The sequence below is a fragment of the Pundamilia nyererei genome, unplaced genomic scaffold (genome assembly GCF_000239375.1).
Source record: "Pundamilia nyererei isolate P.nyererei 1_Seehausen unplaced genomic scaffold, PunNye1.0 scaffold00225, whole genome shotgun sequence".
Lineage (NCBI taxonomy): Eukaryota > Metazoa > Chordata > Actinopteri > Cichliformes > Cichlidae > Pundamilia > Pundamilia nyererei.
Window position 1 is genome coordinate 683180 of NW_005187626.1, and position 15248 is coordinate 698427.

The 15248-nt window shown below is 48.9% G+C and overlaps 2 protein-coding genes across 3 annotated transcripts in view; both read right to left on the bottom strand.

Moving 5' to 3' along the window:
• LOC102205209 (calpain-1 catalytic subunit-like) overlaps positions 1–3519 on the bottom strand; it is a 13161-nt gene extending 9642 nt beyond the window's left edge. Inside the window, exons 1-3 of one of the 2 annotated variants that reach the window (XM_005748602.2) lie at positions 3312–3517; positions 2126–2366; positions 1979–2048 (exon numbers count right to left, since the gene is read on the bottom strand). In XM_005748602.2, the coding sequence (XP_005748659.1) occupies positions 1979–2048; positions 2126–2366; positions 3312–3478 (478 nt within the window). In that variant the 5' untranslated portion in view covers positions 3479–3517. Of the gene's footprint in view, positions 1–1978; positions 2049–2125; positions 2367–3311 lie in introns of both variants that reach the window. The other variant, XM_005748603.2, reaches the window with a different exon arrangement.
• Positions 3520–4156: 637 nt separating this feature from the next.
• The window catches only part of LOC102205673 (calpain-2 catalytic subunit-like), a 13602-nt gene continuing 2510 nt past the window's right edge, over positions 4157–15248 (bottom strand). The window contains exons 3-21 of the mRNA XM_005748604.2: positions 12236–12354; positions 11156–11289; positions 10501–10669; positions 10247–10330; positions 10082–10167; positions 9386–9451; positions 9132–9292; positions 8538–8707; positions 8435–8446; positions 8032–8243; positions 7865–7901; positions 7648–7713; positions 7482–7539; positions 7341–7405; positions 6428–6496; positions 6219–6297; positions 4839–4955; positions 4411–4469; positions 4157–4329 (exon numbers count right to left, since the gene is read on the bottom strand). Of these exons, the coding sequence (XP_005748661.1) occupies positions 4306–4329; positions 4411–4469; positions 4839–4955; positions 6219–6297; positions 6428–6496; positions 7341–7405; positions 7482–7539; positions 7648–7713; positions 7865–7901; positions 8032–8243; positions 8435–8446; positions 8538–8707; positions 9132–9292; positions 9386–9451; positions 10082–10167; positions 10247–10330; positions 10501–10669; positions 11156–11289; positions 12236–12354 (1787 nt within the window). The 3' untranslated portion in view covers positions 4157–4305. The remainder of the gene's footprint in view (positions 4330–4410; positions 4470–4838; positions 4956–6218; positions 6298–6427; positions 6497–7340; positions 7406–7481; positions 7540–7647; positions 7714–7864; positions 7902–8031; positions 8244–8434; positions 8447–8537; positions 8708–9131; positions 9293–9385; positions 9452–10081; positions 10168–10246; positions 10331–10500; positions 10670–11155; positions 11290–12235; positions 12355–15248) is intronic.

Genomic DNA, 15248 nt, shown 5'->3' on the forward strand with positions numbered 1-15248 from the left:
AACCAAGGAACCAAAGCACTTAAGCAACTGCAGGTTGGTGACACTGTCAGAATGTGGCAACAGGGTGTATGGAATCCAGCTCAGGTGACAGGTTTATCTGAACATCCAAGATCTTATGTTGTTCAGATGCCTGATGGACAGACATATAGAAGGAACAGAAAGTTTCTAAGACAGTCAAGGGACAATCAAAACGTGACACAGCAGAATGAGTGTGATAAAACACAGGGACAAAGTGAGATGGACATGCAAAGTACAAATGTCACTCCCACAGAGTTTCCAAGTTCCCCACCCGAAACTGCGAGTGGACGTATTGTTTCCAGCCCAGAAGGCTTATTGAGGAATAAAATGAACATTATGTTTTGAGCACATGCTTTGATTAAAAAAAAATGGGAAGAAAAAATATGTTCACTAGAGAGAAATGTGAGTATGCCAAGAAGCATTTATTTTTTTCTCCCTTTCTTTTTTTCCACTGGTCGTGGGCCTTGAGTGGTGTTGTGAGTTACTTTGTTGTTTGCCCCTGTTGTTGAAAAAAAAAAAAAGGGGGGGATGTCATGATATGAGTGAACAGTTGTTGTTTAAGGTGCAGTTCATGTGGAAGCCACCGGAGGGTGGTGTGGAGATAATAAAAAAGTGATGGCTAAAACCCAGGACGGTGTCATGTCTGCTCCCTGAAGTAATATCGTAACAGTAAACAAACTCAAAACTGAAGTAAAGACTGAGGATCGCCAGAGCCAGGCTCAAAGCCCTGCAAGTGTTTCTGGTATTTTGTCCACTTCCTGTTTATCTCTGTGAGTTGCTTTTAGGGATCAATAAGCAGCGCAGTGGAACGTTAATGCTGATTGTTTTTGTTATTGATCCATTATTACTGTTTAGTTGTTATTGATCACTCAGTCTGAGTCCCCTGTTATTATAAAGTGCTTCTCTGCCTCCAGCAGGCGGAGCCAAAGCATCGAAAATAAGCCTGAGCTCCTCCCACCAGCGGCCAGGGGTGGAGGGTTCATACCGATCATTCCTGTCCAGTTCAACACACACACACACAGTGAGTCAGCTGGGTGGAGTCCTGTGTGTGTGTGTGAGAGAGACACACAGAGACCAGTCTGTTGACTCATACACACATGCTGGAGTTTGCGTGTTTGTGAGGACCTGGTTTGCTTCCTGTTTTCACAGATGCAGAGTTACGATGGCCCCAGCTGACCGAAGAGACAGAGTGTAACACAACTCTAACTGTATGTATGTATATGACCAGCTGGATCAATCAGCCTGGAGTTCATTGATCGAACCACCAGCACGTTTACATGAAAGAGGCGGAGCCTGAATCACATGACTGCCGAAGTGCTGCATGTGCTGAATAACGTTTGTTCAAAGCAGAAACACAGTTGGCTTGTTAATGAACAACAAACCACACATGCACAGGTCAGTGTGGTTAACCAACCAGCATCAAGAACCACCTAAACAAGAGGCCCACAAGGTTCTGCGGTGCTAAACAGTTTCCTGGAGTTCAGGAGAAGGTACTGGAGGAGCAGGAAGTGCAGGTTTCTGTGTGTGGTTCTAAGAACCACACACCTGATTTACTGGAAAGTTCCAACCGCCGACTCACACTGCATACCAAACCGGTTGAGCCTGTCCCAGTGCAAACTGGGAGCTCTGACAATGAAAATAAGGATGTTTGCATATAAGCGTCTCTGTGACGGCGTCAAAGCAAACAAAAAGTGCTAATCTGAGCTGGCGGGTCAGGACAGAGTCAGCAGCTGATTTTGGGTTTGATGCGGAGTTTTTATTCCAGCACTGATACTAAAGTTCATTCAGCCACAGCTGCATATAACCGCTCGATAACTGCACCAATTATTGCACCAATAACTACCTGATAACTGCCTCCATGACTGTCGGAAAGCTTCTCTGACCACTGCTTAATAACCGCCAGATAAGTAGCAGTATGTTAAACCTGGACAGATAACCTGTGAGAGGTCACATGACTTACCCAGAGCGCCCTGACAGATGTCGGTCCTGGTGGCTCCGCCCACAATGAACTGAGGGTTTCGTGTCAGTTCCTGGAACAGCCAATCAGATGCAGGTATGAGTGTGTGTGTGTGTGTGTGTGTGTGTGTGTGTGTGTGGGGAGGCTCACCGTCGGCCTCTTCCACTCCACTCCTCTGGTTTTGGCCGTGAACGGGGCGAGCTCCTTGAAGCCGAGCGAGCCGGGTTCTGCGGGGAACATCGGGTCCTCAAACAGGGTCCTGGTCTGCAGGCAGTCCTGCCTCAGGGCATCGAAATCCTGGTTCAGGTAGCGCACGGCCTGCTGGACCGAGCCCAGACCCGCAGCTCGGGCCCGGTCCATCTGGATCCGCTCGGACACGCCTGTAAACATCCTGAGCCAGAACACATCAGAACTTTGAGCAGCCAATCAAAGCAGAGGAAAGCAGGTTTGTACCGGAGTCTGTCTGGCAGGCTCACGGCTGATAGGAAGTAAAACTGATGCTGAATTTTTCTACTGACCCTGTAAACAAACCCCAGGTGACCTTCATCATGTAAACACTTCTGTTTCCCTCTCCTACAGTTTGAAGATGGCCCCGCCCCTCCCTGAGCCTGGTTCTGCTGGAGGTTTCTTCCTGTTAAAAGGGAGTTTTTCCTTCCCACTGTCGCCAAAGTGCTGCTCATATGACTGTTGGGTTTTTTCTCTGTATTATTGTCTTTACCTTACAGTACAAAGTACTTAGAGGCGACTGATCACGTATAAATAAAACATATGAAACTGACTCGACTGAACTGAAGCTTCACAGCAGGAGCCCTCAGGCAGGACCATCAGCACACCTGCTCTTGTTTCAGACAAAAATCAACCAATCAATCAGTACGCTGTGATAGAACACCACAAAAATCATGTAAGGACGACACAGCTCACACAGGTGAGGACACACCTGTGTGAGCTCTGTGAGTTCAAAGAGCTGCGGAGTCATCACAGCTGATCGATCAGAGGACCGGATGGTTTGTCCCAACTCAGCTGAGGAACACGTTTTCCCGTCATGCCTTTGGGCTGAGGGCTTTCTGCATCAACCCCGTTAATTGTGATCGCGTCATAATATTTCTGCCGTTCGTGACAGGAGCCGTGACGTCATTAACGGTAAACAGCTGATTTTGTTCTTGTTTCTGTCTGAATCTACACGCAGCTTTGGGGCTTCTGATTGGTCCAGCGACGCAATGATGTAATCAGTTTTCTTGAATCAGCGCAAAAATCAGCTGATCAAACCGGAAACGGAAAAAACATTGGGACCGACAGGGATCGGCTCAGCCCGGTTCGGTCCCAGCTCCAGGCTCACCTGCACCCGTGTGGAGCTCCTCCGTGTCTTGCTCTGGGATGTGGTCTGCACCGGGTCCTGGATGCTGCTGAAGATGCTGAGCTGCAGCACCGCGCCCCGCCCGGCGGGAGGGGCGGGGCTACATCGCCGTGTGCGTGTGCGCGCGCGCGTGTCACGTGATCAGTCATTCTAACAGGAAGTGGCTGTGTTTGCACTAGGCTGATGCTTCTCTGAATTATTGATCTGCAGTGATGATGTCACATACATGTGACCCTGCAGGAAGAACACAAGGATCTGAGAAGATCACCAATCACTAATCGATCACTGCTTTTAGCAGCCAATCAGGCTGCAGTATGTGCTGCTTCATGGAGGCCGTGCTGTGGAGCACTTGCTGGGCGCCTCGGGACGTCAGTCTGTTAAGCTTTGCTGTTTTTGTGACACCTGTGCACCAAAGCTTGTATCTGTTTTCATGTTTCAGACCGTCACTGTGACATCATCAGGAAGCTCAAATATTGGTCCAGACACTCCACCTGCTGCCTCTCGTAATGACGTAGACTTTGACCTATGATGAGCTCAGACACTTTCTGACTCGGATGTTTTTGTTGTGGAGCGGGTCACCTGCTCGATCTGTGAGTGTGAGGAGGAGCCGAGTCACCTGCGGCCAGATGTTGACCTCTCACAGCTGCTGATCTAATTATGAAATGAAACTGAGCTCCGGCCTGCGTCAGCCTCAGGAAACACCACACAAAGTGAAATGTTCACGGCAGGCGTCTGTTCAAGAGCAGCTTCACCATTTTCACTGTGAAGCACCGACACACGGGGGCGTGGCCAGTTACAGGTTGATCATTAGTAAAACACGCACACAGTTTCCAGGTTTGGAGAATTTATTGACTTTACATGTCAGTAAGTTAGTGTAGAAACTAAACCATGCATATAAAACAGGAGCGGTGACAGGAAGGGAGGCGGCCAGTAAACGGCGAAGAAGGCGTGCTGCAGTAACCACTGAGGCTGCGGCTCAGATCATGGCGAAGTTTAACCACTGCAAGAAGAAGAAGACATGGTCGTCGTCAGCCTCTGCGCTCACACTGACACATACACGTCACCGCGTCATACATCTCACCTGCTGGAAGTCGAGCTCAATGAAACCGCTGCCCTTAGTGTCGAGCTTCGTAAAGACCTCTGTGGAGGAAGACCGTCACACGTTAAAGTTTAAAGGTCACAGCACAGAGGGAAAGTTAAAACTCAGAGAGACGCAGCGAGACGTCACGGGCCGGCAAGCTAACCGCTAGTCACTGAGACCTGTGATAGCCTCCAACGCCCTGCAGAACTCCTCCTACCTGAGGGAGGTCACAAAGCTCCAAACATCTCGCGGAGCTTAGACACGCCCTCCAATCCGTGGTCCTCCAATAAGAACTCCTTATCTCACTGACTCCCCCACTGACTGACCTCCCACAGACTGACTCCCCCACTGACTGACCTCCCACAGACTGACTCCCCCACTGACTGACTGGCCTCTCTGAGCTCGTTAGCAGCGAAGCGCCAACTCACTGAACATCATCTCCAGCCTCATCAGACATCCCACGAAGTTGTCGAAGTCGATGGTCATGTCGGGGTCGGCGTATCGGGCCACCAGCAGCTGGTAGATGTTGTTATTGAGAGTGAAACCTGCAGGAAGATGGTAGCTGTTAGCGGCTATCAGACCTAACCGTCTTGATCATCATTACTGGTAAATAATGGTCACTGAAGTTCGTCAGTGTAAGCTTTCTATTTACTCTTGCAGACGCCATCGTGTAGCTGCAGCTCGATTGGTCGTGATGTCAGTTAAAGGTGCTCTGACAGACGACCAAATCGCTGCCACCTACGGTGTAATGCAGCGAGCTCAAACACACAAACTAGTGCCGAGCTGGCTCTGCCGCTGTCTTCGATGATGAATTGTGAGAACTCGGCGTTTAGAGTTTAGTTTAAATGGTTCTCAGATCATATGAAAGCAACACAAATCAATATTTCTATTTAAACCGATCAAACATCACGAAACACCAGACTCTGGATGATAAGGAGCAGTCAGACACTGATCTGGGTTCAGTAAGCGAGCACATCAGAGTCAGCTGAACTCGCTCCAGATCCTGAAACTTTAACCCTGAGGTGACCTTCATGCTGCCAGCAGAGATGAAACGTACCGTCTCCATCAGCTCGCTGCCCGTAAATCCACAGCAGCAGGAGGAGGAGGAAACACACAAGTTAGACAGAGACAGAAAGACTGCAGGAGGAGCAGGAGAAGAAGAGGAGATGTTAGTGAGCAGGAGACAAAGTCTGCAGGCTTTGTTTTCATTTGTTTAGCAGCAACGGGAAAGATGAGGCGTCTTCCTCACCCCAGCCACAGAGGAGGAAGAGGAGTGTTCTGTTTAAAGTGTGAGTCAGCGGGGAATCACCGTGACTCACACTTTAAACCACAAACTGCAGCAGCTCCACCTCTGAGGGTGAAGACAAGTAAAGCATCGCAACGCCAGAGCCGAGCGCGTCGCCACAACACAACTCACAGTCCGCACACAAACAGCCCACAGCATCTGTGACATCACGGAGGACATCCCCACGGAGGCGTGTCCCGAGCTCGGCTGAAACGCGTCACCGTGTCATCCTGTTAAATGAAGTCAGGTGGTTTTATTATGTGGCCCTTCCTGTTCCTTAGCATAAAGTCGCCAGTGGAAAGAAACTGGTGGGGAGCCAAAGACGCCTGAGGCCCCGCCCCAAACAGAATCGCAAACACGTTTAATGAGCAACAGACAGGAAGTGGTCGACAGCTGCTGGTGAGCCAATCACAGCACGAAACAAGATGAGACGCCAGCAAAGACCCGGGTCAGGTCGACGACTCTAAGCTCGTCGCATTAAACGAACGCTTCGTTTGTTCCTGCAGAAGAAGAACAGACTGACCTGCGTCTTTGAAGGCCACTCTCATCTCAGGTGTGCACATCGTCCCCGAGTTATCAGAGTCGTTCTTCTTGTAGATGGACTGCACACACACACACACACACACACACACACACACACACACACACACACACACACGCACAGGTAAGTACATATAAAATTCGTCTTGTCAGTACAACATTCGGGATTAGAGGTCAAAGGTCACGTCTCACCAGGTATCTCTGCACCTTCTTCCACAGCGTGGCAAACTCCCCGAGGCCGAGCTTCCCGTTGCTGCTGTCCTGCTGCAGGTTAAGGATCACTGACAAAAACATCCAAGTACTCTCATGTGACGTCGTTGCTGATACAGCTGCACTGGCTGGTTCTGACCTTTAAAGCTCTTCAAGGACAAGCACCAGCCTACATCATTGAACCTTTACAGCCCCGTCCCTAGTAGGTCCCTGAGGCCTTTGATCAGGGCCTACTTGTTATTCAGCACACAAGGCTGAGAACCAAGACAGAGCTTTGGTTCCTGGTCATGTCGGGATGGTAGCTGTTAAAGGTTGGAGAGCGTGCTTTTTCTTTTCGTGCCCCGTTTCTGTGGAACAACCTCCCTCAAGATGTTAGGCAGGCTGCTCTGTGGAGGCTTTTAAAACTAAGCTGACGACACATTTGTTCACCTTATCTTACAAGTCTTAATTCTATGGCTTTGAGTTTTTACATTTTTACTGTTTTTAACTTGTAGTGTGTCTTTTACCTGTATTGCTATGTATTGCTTTTATTATTATTTTTTATCTTTTTAGTTTTAAATAGTTGTACAGCACTTTGTTTGAAAGCGCTTTATAAATAAAGTTATTATTATTATTAGTGGTCACTGTGGAATCTCTTCCTCAGAAGATCTGCAGACTCAGTGATCACTTTAAAAAACAACTAAAAACATCTTTTTGTGTCTGTTTTTGTTTTATACCTTGTGAAGAACTTTGATCTTTTTCTCTAGAAACGTGCTATATTAATAACATTTTACTTACTGACAGGTGAGTGACATCATTAACCCTGCTTTAAGGCCTGCACTCTGGCATCATTTCCTGTTTCTCTAACACCTGCACTTCCTGCTGCCAGGTGACCCTAGCTGTCTGTAAAGGATACGTCCATCAGGTTCACCATCGCCCTGCACGTCTCCATGCCGAAGCCGTCAGTTTTGATGTCAGTTCCTGTTGAAAGAGAAAACAGGAAGTGAAACCTGCGGCGCTCTGTGTTCAGGTAAAAGGCGTCGAATCTTCAGCTCACGTTTGGAGACGATTTTGTTCATGATGGTCCTCAGCTCCACTGCAGAGATCTCCATGTCCTGAAACACAAACACGAGCAGCCAATCAGGCGTCTGTGGGCAGCGCACCTGCACGCCGCCACGCAGCAGGTGTTAGGCTGTTTACGCGCGTGACGAGGATGAACTTACACTTCCGGCGAGTTTAGTGAAGAGGCCCCTGAACCCGGCGTCCACCTCGCTGTCTGACACCGTCTCCTGGACACAAACACCATAGCAACCGTCAGCACATCATCACTAACCTGCAGACATGGCGCAGCACTGAGGCTCGGGGTCTCTAATGATGCCGACCTCAAGGGCGTTACTTCCTGTTTAAAAACCGTGAGTGTGGAGTCTGAGTGTTACTCACATCATCAAGTTTGGCACTGACGGGGTCGTCGCAGGGCCTGCGAGAGAGAAAACTGAGTCACACATCAGAGCACCAACCAAACACGCAAGACCCCGAAGCCCCCACGGCCGGAGCTCAGTGCCCGACCACACCCCCCGACCACACCCCCACAGCGGCAGATTTCTTACACGGTCTCCGTCTGCTTCTCGGAGAACACCCGGATGCAGAAGTCTCCGTTCAGGTGCGGCTCGAAGGTGGACGGGACGATCAGGTACTCGCCCGGCGGCAGCTTGAAGCGAGAGCTGACCTCACGCAGGTTGATGAAGGTTTCTGACCTCGCCGTCTGAGCGTGGCTCAGGAAGAAGTTCTTATCCAGGTGTACGTCCCTCTGGCCGTGGAACTGCAGATACAGAGAGGACAGCCAATCGGGACATCAGGAGGTGTGGCCAAAGAGAGCGAAAATGTGTATCCATGTTTGAGAGCATTCTGCCTGACATCCTGACATCGCCGATGTTACCACAGGAAATATCCTGATTGTATAAAAGAACTTGAATAGAGCTTTGACCTTTGACCTGCAGGTTCAGCACTCACCTGTTGTGGAAGCTGAAATAAAACGAAGAGAAGAAGAGTTCAGAGTTTGGTCACGTGTTTGGTCTTTGAAGCCTTCACATCAGATTTTCTCGGACGTTCTCACCTCGTAGATGGCGAAGCCGATGGTGTGCATGTCCTCGCCCTGTTTGCGTAGCTTCCTGCGGTTCTTCTGGATAAGACCCACCACGAAGCTGCAGCCCACCTCGCCGTCGTCGGGGTCATCGTCCTCCTCGGCCAGCTTAATCACGAACTGCGGATTCGTCCAGAACGTGTCTGCAGACAGAAACATGCAGCCTGAAACCTCCTGCAGCTGCAAAGCATCACAGCGAGGAAAGCCCCGCCCCCGCCAGGTCATCCTCCACTAGCGGTTCTAGAAAACTTAAGCCCCCACAAATAATAAGATAAGATAAGATAAGATAACCTTTATTAGTCCCACACGTGGGAAATTTGTTTTGTCACAGCAGGAAGTGGACAGTGCAAAAGTTATGAGGCAAAAATTAGAATACAATAAGAATAAATACAGTACACAGCTGTACAGGATAGAATAAATAAAATACTATATACAGTAGAATAAAATAAAATAAATATACAACAAGATAAAAATAGAATACAAATACAAATGCTATATACAACTGAGTAAAAAAAATGCTCATTTCTGATTGGTTACACGGTCTCAGTGTTGCAGCAGGTTACTCACACGGGTTATTCCTGCAGCCTCCGGCAGTGGAGCCTCTCCTCCAGCCGCCGTCAAACTTGCTGACGCTCCAGTGTTTGACGGAGTCGTTCTCGATGGTGTCCGGGGTCAGAGTGCATACCTCGATACGAGAGTAGTGACGCTGGAAGTCGCTGAAGGACATCCTGGGGAGAAAGAACAGAGAAGAGCGCTTCCTGTCAGCACACCTGAGCTTCCGGCGTCAGCAGGTGTGCAGTGCGCACAGAGACTCCGCCTACCAGAACTCTCCATCTTCTGCGTTGCTGTGAGGACACTCCCCCTGCACATAGTTCCACTCAGACGACCTGCAAAGAGCAGAACCGATCAAAGCCTCAGAGTTCTGAACCTTCTTCCTGTTAAAAGGGAGTTTTTCCTTCCTGCTGTCGCCAAGGTGCTTTCTCATATGGGGTCATGTGACTGTTGGGTGTTTCTCTGCATGTATTATTGTAGGATCTACCTTACAATATAAAGCACCTTGAGGCGATCGTTGTTGTGATGTGGTGCTGGAGTGACTCAGCATGTTTGATTGTCGTTCCACATCCTGCTTTCTTAGAACAGGTAACTGGACCGACCAATCAGGCTTCAGCACTGAAGGTACCCTGCAGGACAGGTATGTGCTTTGTTTTAACCGGTTAGGTTGCCCTACAGGTGGGGCGGGTGCGGTGACCTCCACACGCTGCTACTCTGGTTAAATGGCTTTTTCCCCAGCATCTGTTTTTGTTCATCGGTGCACTCGAGTGAAAAGACCACTCACTAAACACTGCACAGCCAATCAGAGGCCACCTGCTAGTACCCAGGGTGACGGCAGCTGGAGTTCAGATAACTTCAGCAGGTTTACTGTCAGCTGATCTGTCGTCCTAGCCTGACTTCAGACATTTTAGCAGATACAAACTGAGCTCGAGCAGCTGGAGGCGCTCTCAGGCTGAGTTGGTTACCCGTCACTCCACGGTCCCGTCCACTCCACCTGGCCCCACGGGTTCCTCATCCTCACCAGCTTCTCCTGACGCCCTCGGTAGTTCACCTGGGAATGAAAACAGTTACGTGTCACTTCCTCCTCCTTCATCTCCGTCTCATCCTCACTGCTTCTCTTTTGACGTTACCTCCACGGCGCCCGTCAGCGAGTAGGCGTGGCCTTTCACCAGCTTCTGATGAGTCACAGCTTCAGAGTCTGCGGCGCTCGTGATCTGCAGAGAGACAAGCACAGCCCATCACCACTGACCCCGAGTCCAAGGCCAACAACCCAACTCCGACCCCGGCTTTCGCCTCCTCCATCGAATAATCCCGAAACACACCTCGGAGAATCTGAGAGAACCTCACTAACTGAAGGAAAAAGATGGTTTCTCTCCACACTCACATCGATGGAGCAACCCAGCAGCGATCCAGCTTCCAGCGCCTTCTTGATGATCTGGAACAAGTTGGAGGGGGGCTTTTTGAGGTCGTAGTCCTCTGCGATGCCGCCGGTGAAGTCCTCGAAGCCCTCAGTGGTGGACCCGCCAGACAGCGCCTCGTAGCAGCCGTTCACTCTGCACACAAAGAGCACAGAATGGCATGAAGGTAGAGCCCTTTCAGAGCACCAGAAGACCAAGAGCATCCACGGCGGGGGTCAGAAGCTCCCATGCACTAACCCTGGGCGTGAATGTGAGGTTTACCCTGTAAAGCCCGTTATATCATATTGGATACATGAGTTTCTGAGACCTCCATCTCATCAACGTGATCAATACTCGACATAATTTCAACATGTTACAGACTAAACTATGTTTTTGTCCAAAATTGTTGCCAAAACTGCCGAATGTATCAAATGCGATACAAAACTATATAATAAATAAATATAAAAACATATTATACACAACATATAGCCAAAACACTTTGTGGATTTTGTTATAAGGGTTGATAAACATCTCAGTTCCAGACAATCTGAATTTTCTGACTGTCAGAAACCACAGGCTCCTGATTCCCAGAAGCCTTTGCCCTGGTCCTGCTCCTCTCCCTTCGGTTGAGGCGGGTCTTACTTGGCGTAGGCTTTCTCCAACAAGGCGCTCCAAAACTCCCTCCCCTCGGCCGAGTGCACGAACATCAGCTCGCCGTCTTTGACCGGCAGCCGGTCGTCGATCACCACGTCCACCCACTCACCGAACTGCCAGAACTGCGGAGGGACAGCAGAGGACAGAAAGTCAGGCTTTTACTTTGAAAGTCTCTGTGAATTTGCAACCTATCACTGCATTGTGGGCGGGTCTAATGGTCAGGGCCCACCCACTTCAATAACGGCTGTGAGAATAATTTTAGGTTTCAGTTTTTAAGCAAACAAAAGGCTGAACGTGTTTTCATTTCTGTAAAAGTAAAAATAACATTTATGAACTTATCGCAGGTGAATTCTGACCAATCACAGCAGCCCATTTCTCACGGACCAGTAACAGTGAGACCCGAGCGGCGTGATGCTTCAGAGTATGGCTGAAGGTCAGGTGCTCCAAACCAACCTCAGACTCAAACGCTAGAACGGGCGTTTCCCCGCAGCACGCCGTGTAGAGAGACAGAAAGGCATGAAAAACAGATGGTTTCATGCATCGGTCAGAACACTGCGCTGAAAACACCTCACACAGGTCGAGTTACAGGAAAAGCAGACAGATAAGGTTATTGCGCCGTCCTCCTTCAGAGGTCGCTCTGTATCTGCAAGGTCATTGGTCGCTTGTGTTTCTGCTGGATTCTCTCTCTCGGGGTTTAACGACCCACACTCAGTGAGTCCTCGCACACAGCAGGAATAACACACTCACGCAGTATTGTTTCTGCAGGGCGTGCCCCCGTCATAAACAGAAGCTTCAGCAACAAAAGCATAACTCTCAGTAATTACAAGGCCCCGCCCAGCTCGCTGCTGTGCCCGGCATGAAGCACTAACACATAAACTCCCACGTGAGTGGAAAGCTTGGTGGAGCGTGAGGCGTGACAAACATGGCTGCTGGCGTTGTTGTGAGAGCCGCAGCTTTCTGCCGATTGCCGCCGGCCGCTGACGCAGCTCCACAGGGTCCAGCTTTACGTCAGCGAGGCCTGACAACATCAACCTGTACAGGTGTTTCACAGAATCACACATTAGTTACCTGGAAGTGGAAGATGCCGGCGTAGCTGTCCCCAAAGTCCTGGTCCGTGGGAACAACTCTGGCCATCACATATTCATTCAGGGTCAGAGAGGCGATGGCCGCCAGCAGCCAGCAGTCACCTGGACAGACAGGAAACACTCAGTCAGCGCCCACTCCTCAGCACTGCCCCTTGCAGGCCTTACTTCCTGTCACCCCGATTTACAACTAAAACACTCATAAATATGTTTTACACCTGATTGGCCCAAGGCCTTATGACATCCTCCGCACTAAAGCCATGATCGCCTCTTTCACTGTGTTTTAATCAAACGTGTTGCATCTGTGGTGCTCGCCACAGGAAATGACAGCTGGAGGGCCAAGCAGTCATTGGGTCATTTCAGGAAATGGTTATATTTGGACAAGTACTATCTCACACACACACCTGCTAATCAGTAACAAACAATCATAAGCCTTCGTCATACAGTAACCTCACAGCAGCCAGGTTAGTGGTCACATGGCATCATTAAAGACGCTGCAGAAACAGGGTCCAGAGATCCAGCTCAGGTCAAGCTAGCAGCTACTGTGTCACCATCCACCTGTCGGTCAAAGAGGCCGCGCCCCCTAATCCATTATAAAATCATTGTGGCGGGGGCGTGGTCTGCTGGCCTGCTGCAGAGGAGGGGTGACACAGTGAGTTGTACAGGACTGTTTTATCCGGTTGTTCAGTCTGACGTCACTAGCCGTGTCTGGGTCTAAACTCCGCTGCAGGTCCATATATCAAACGATCACTATGGCATTACTGAGAGTTGAAAAACTGTCTAAAGTCTTTCATCTTTAATAAAATGATCAGCGTTCTGCTCTACCAGGTGTAACAATTGAGTTTAACATGAAAAACGGAATTTATGACATTTAACGGAGTTAGAAGTTAGCAGGAAGTTAGCTCGCTAGCTTCTATCTAAATACAATATAGCATGTCCTGACTGCGGGGTTTTGGAAACAAATTAAAACGTACAGCTCTGTTATCACTTCCAGCATAAATGAAGACAGAAAACTAAACAGCAGTGACGTTTGTACGGGCACTGAAGTTGGGCTAGCTGGTATATAATGATGTGCTACGTGACCGCTAGCGACACAGCTATGTTAGCATAATATAAACAAGCTAACTTTTTCCCCACTTGATAAAAGTTAACGTGAGTGTTCTCGGTGGTCAGGAACAAATGTAATCGCATGGCAGGATGCTGTAAAAGGACCAAACGGCAGCCAGGAGAACAACTGAGATAATCCATCCACAATACGAGGTTAGTCATTCATATACTGCTGCATGGGCTGGGCTGTAGTTACATCCTAAGGTTTTAAAAACTGAGCTTAAATAAATGATTAGCGGTAATAAAAGCCGAGGGAGGTCAACAGTGATCACTGACTGTTTTAGGAGCTTTTTGAGATCAAATAGAAGAAAATACAAAACATTAAACATGTTAACAACACAAAAGCCATATTAAACGCAGACTACTTTAGGCCCGGAAGTAGGATTCGTCACGTCATCACTTAACAACCGGATTGAGGGAGATGTGTCTTATCTGTGTCCGCAGTGAGAAGGAGCAGGTGATGCTGGGAGAGAGTCGGAGTGGCTGCGTCTGAGGCGGGCGCCAAAAACCGCAGATTATTTCTCGATAAAAGACAGTCTAAGCATTAACCAGTCGTGTGTGCGGGTCCTGTGTTACAGTCATGCTCCCCCAGTTGCTGACATTCTGCACACACCATTACACACTCACTACAAATACAGGACTCGACACACAGTCACTTTAACAACTTTAAATCCTCATTGCACAGTTTTTACACAACTGTAAATACGAAACAGCCGTCTTACATTCTCTAATATTGAATACTTTAGTATTTTGTTATTTTTATTATTATTATTATTTTTATTTTCTTCTTTAATGTAACTGCACACTTCTATATGTTCATGTAAAGCTGAGGAGCACGAGCCAACAAATTTCATTACGGGTAAATGTTGCTATGCTGTTTATCTGCATATGACAATAAAATCTGAAACTTGAAACTTGCTATGAAGGATGAAACTACCTACAGAAATCGATCATTTTGAGTATCAGGCTGTAAACATGTTTGTTTTAACATGGGAGTCTATGGGCACTGACTCACTGCTGCCTCCGCTGGACGTCAGAGGAACTGCAGGTCTGGAGTGGCTGGTTAGTGCTGCCCCCTACAGGCTGCACAGACGCTAATGAGATTAGCGTGCAGTTTAACCCTGAAAATATGCCCAGCTCTGATTGGTGCACACCATTACAGGTCACACTTTTCTAACAGAGCCCGGAGAAAAAAAAAAAAAACACGCTGCCACAGGTATTCATCATCATCATCATCACATGTTCAGACAGACGCTCTGCTTCCTGTCATGCAAAAGCAAGAAAAACCTCAGCTCACACTTTAATTATTCGCTCGACCGCCGTGACGCCTAGGGAGGAACTCAGACAGCGCCGCAGGAAGTGAGTGCAGCGAAAGAAGCCTGTGACCACAAACATCCAGAGACAGAGCTCCGCCTCTAATCGCAGCTCAGCGTTACACAAGAGTGCTCTGGGGTTTCACCGAGGCACGAACATGACACAGGCACTGGGTTTGTGTCCCTGTGAGGACCGCCGGGCTGCAGGCACGCTCACACCTGGATCAGGTCCACATCTGGATCAGGGTCCACATCTGGATCAGGGTCCACATGGAACCAGACTCAATTTCAGGCTGTGAGTCATGTGACAGCAGGATGTCCTCAAAGAGTTGCAAACACAGGCGTGTGTGAGTGTGTGTGTGAGGGTGTGTCCTCATTGGCTGACAGCTCATGCCCCTCGCTCTCTCTCTGATATTTGATGTCTCTCTCTCTCTCTAACAATGGCTGGTAGCCTTTTCCTGTCTGCTGCTTCCTGTTCAGCCAATCAGGGACCAGCGTGGCAGAGCCGCTCAGCTGCTTTTCATTAAAATAAAAGTTCTTCAGCAATTTGATGGAGAGGGGGCATGTGACCCCCCCCCC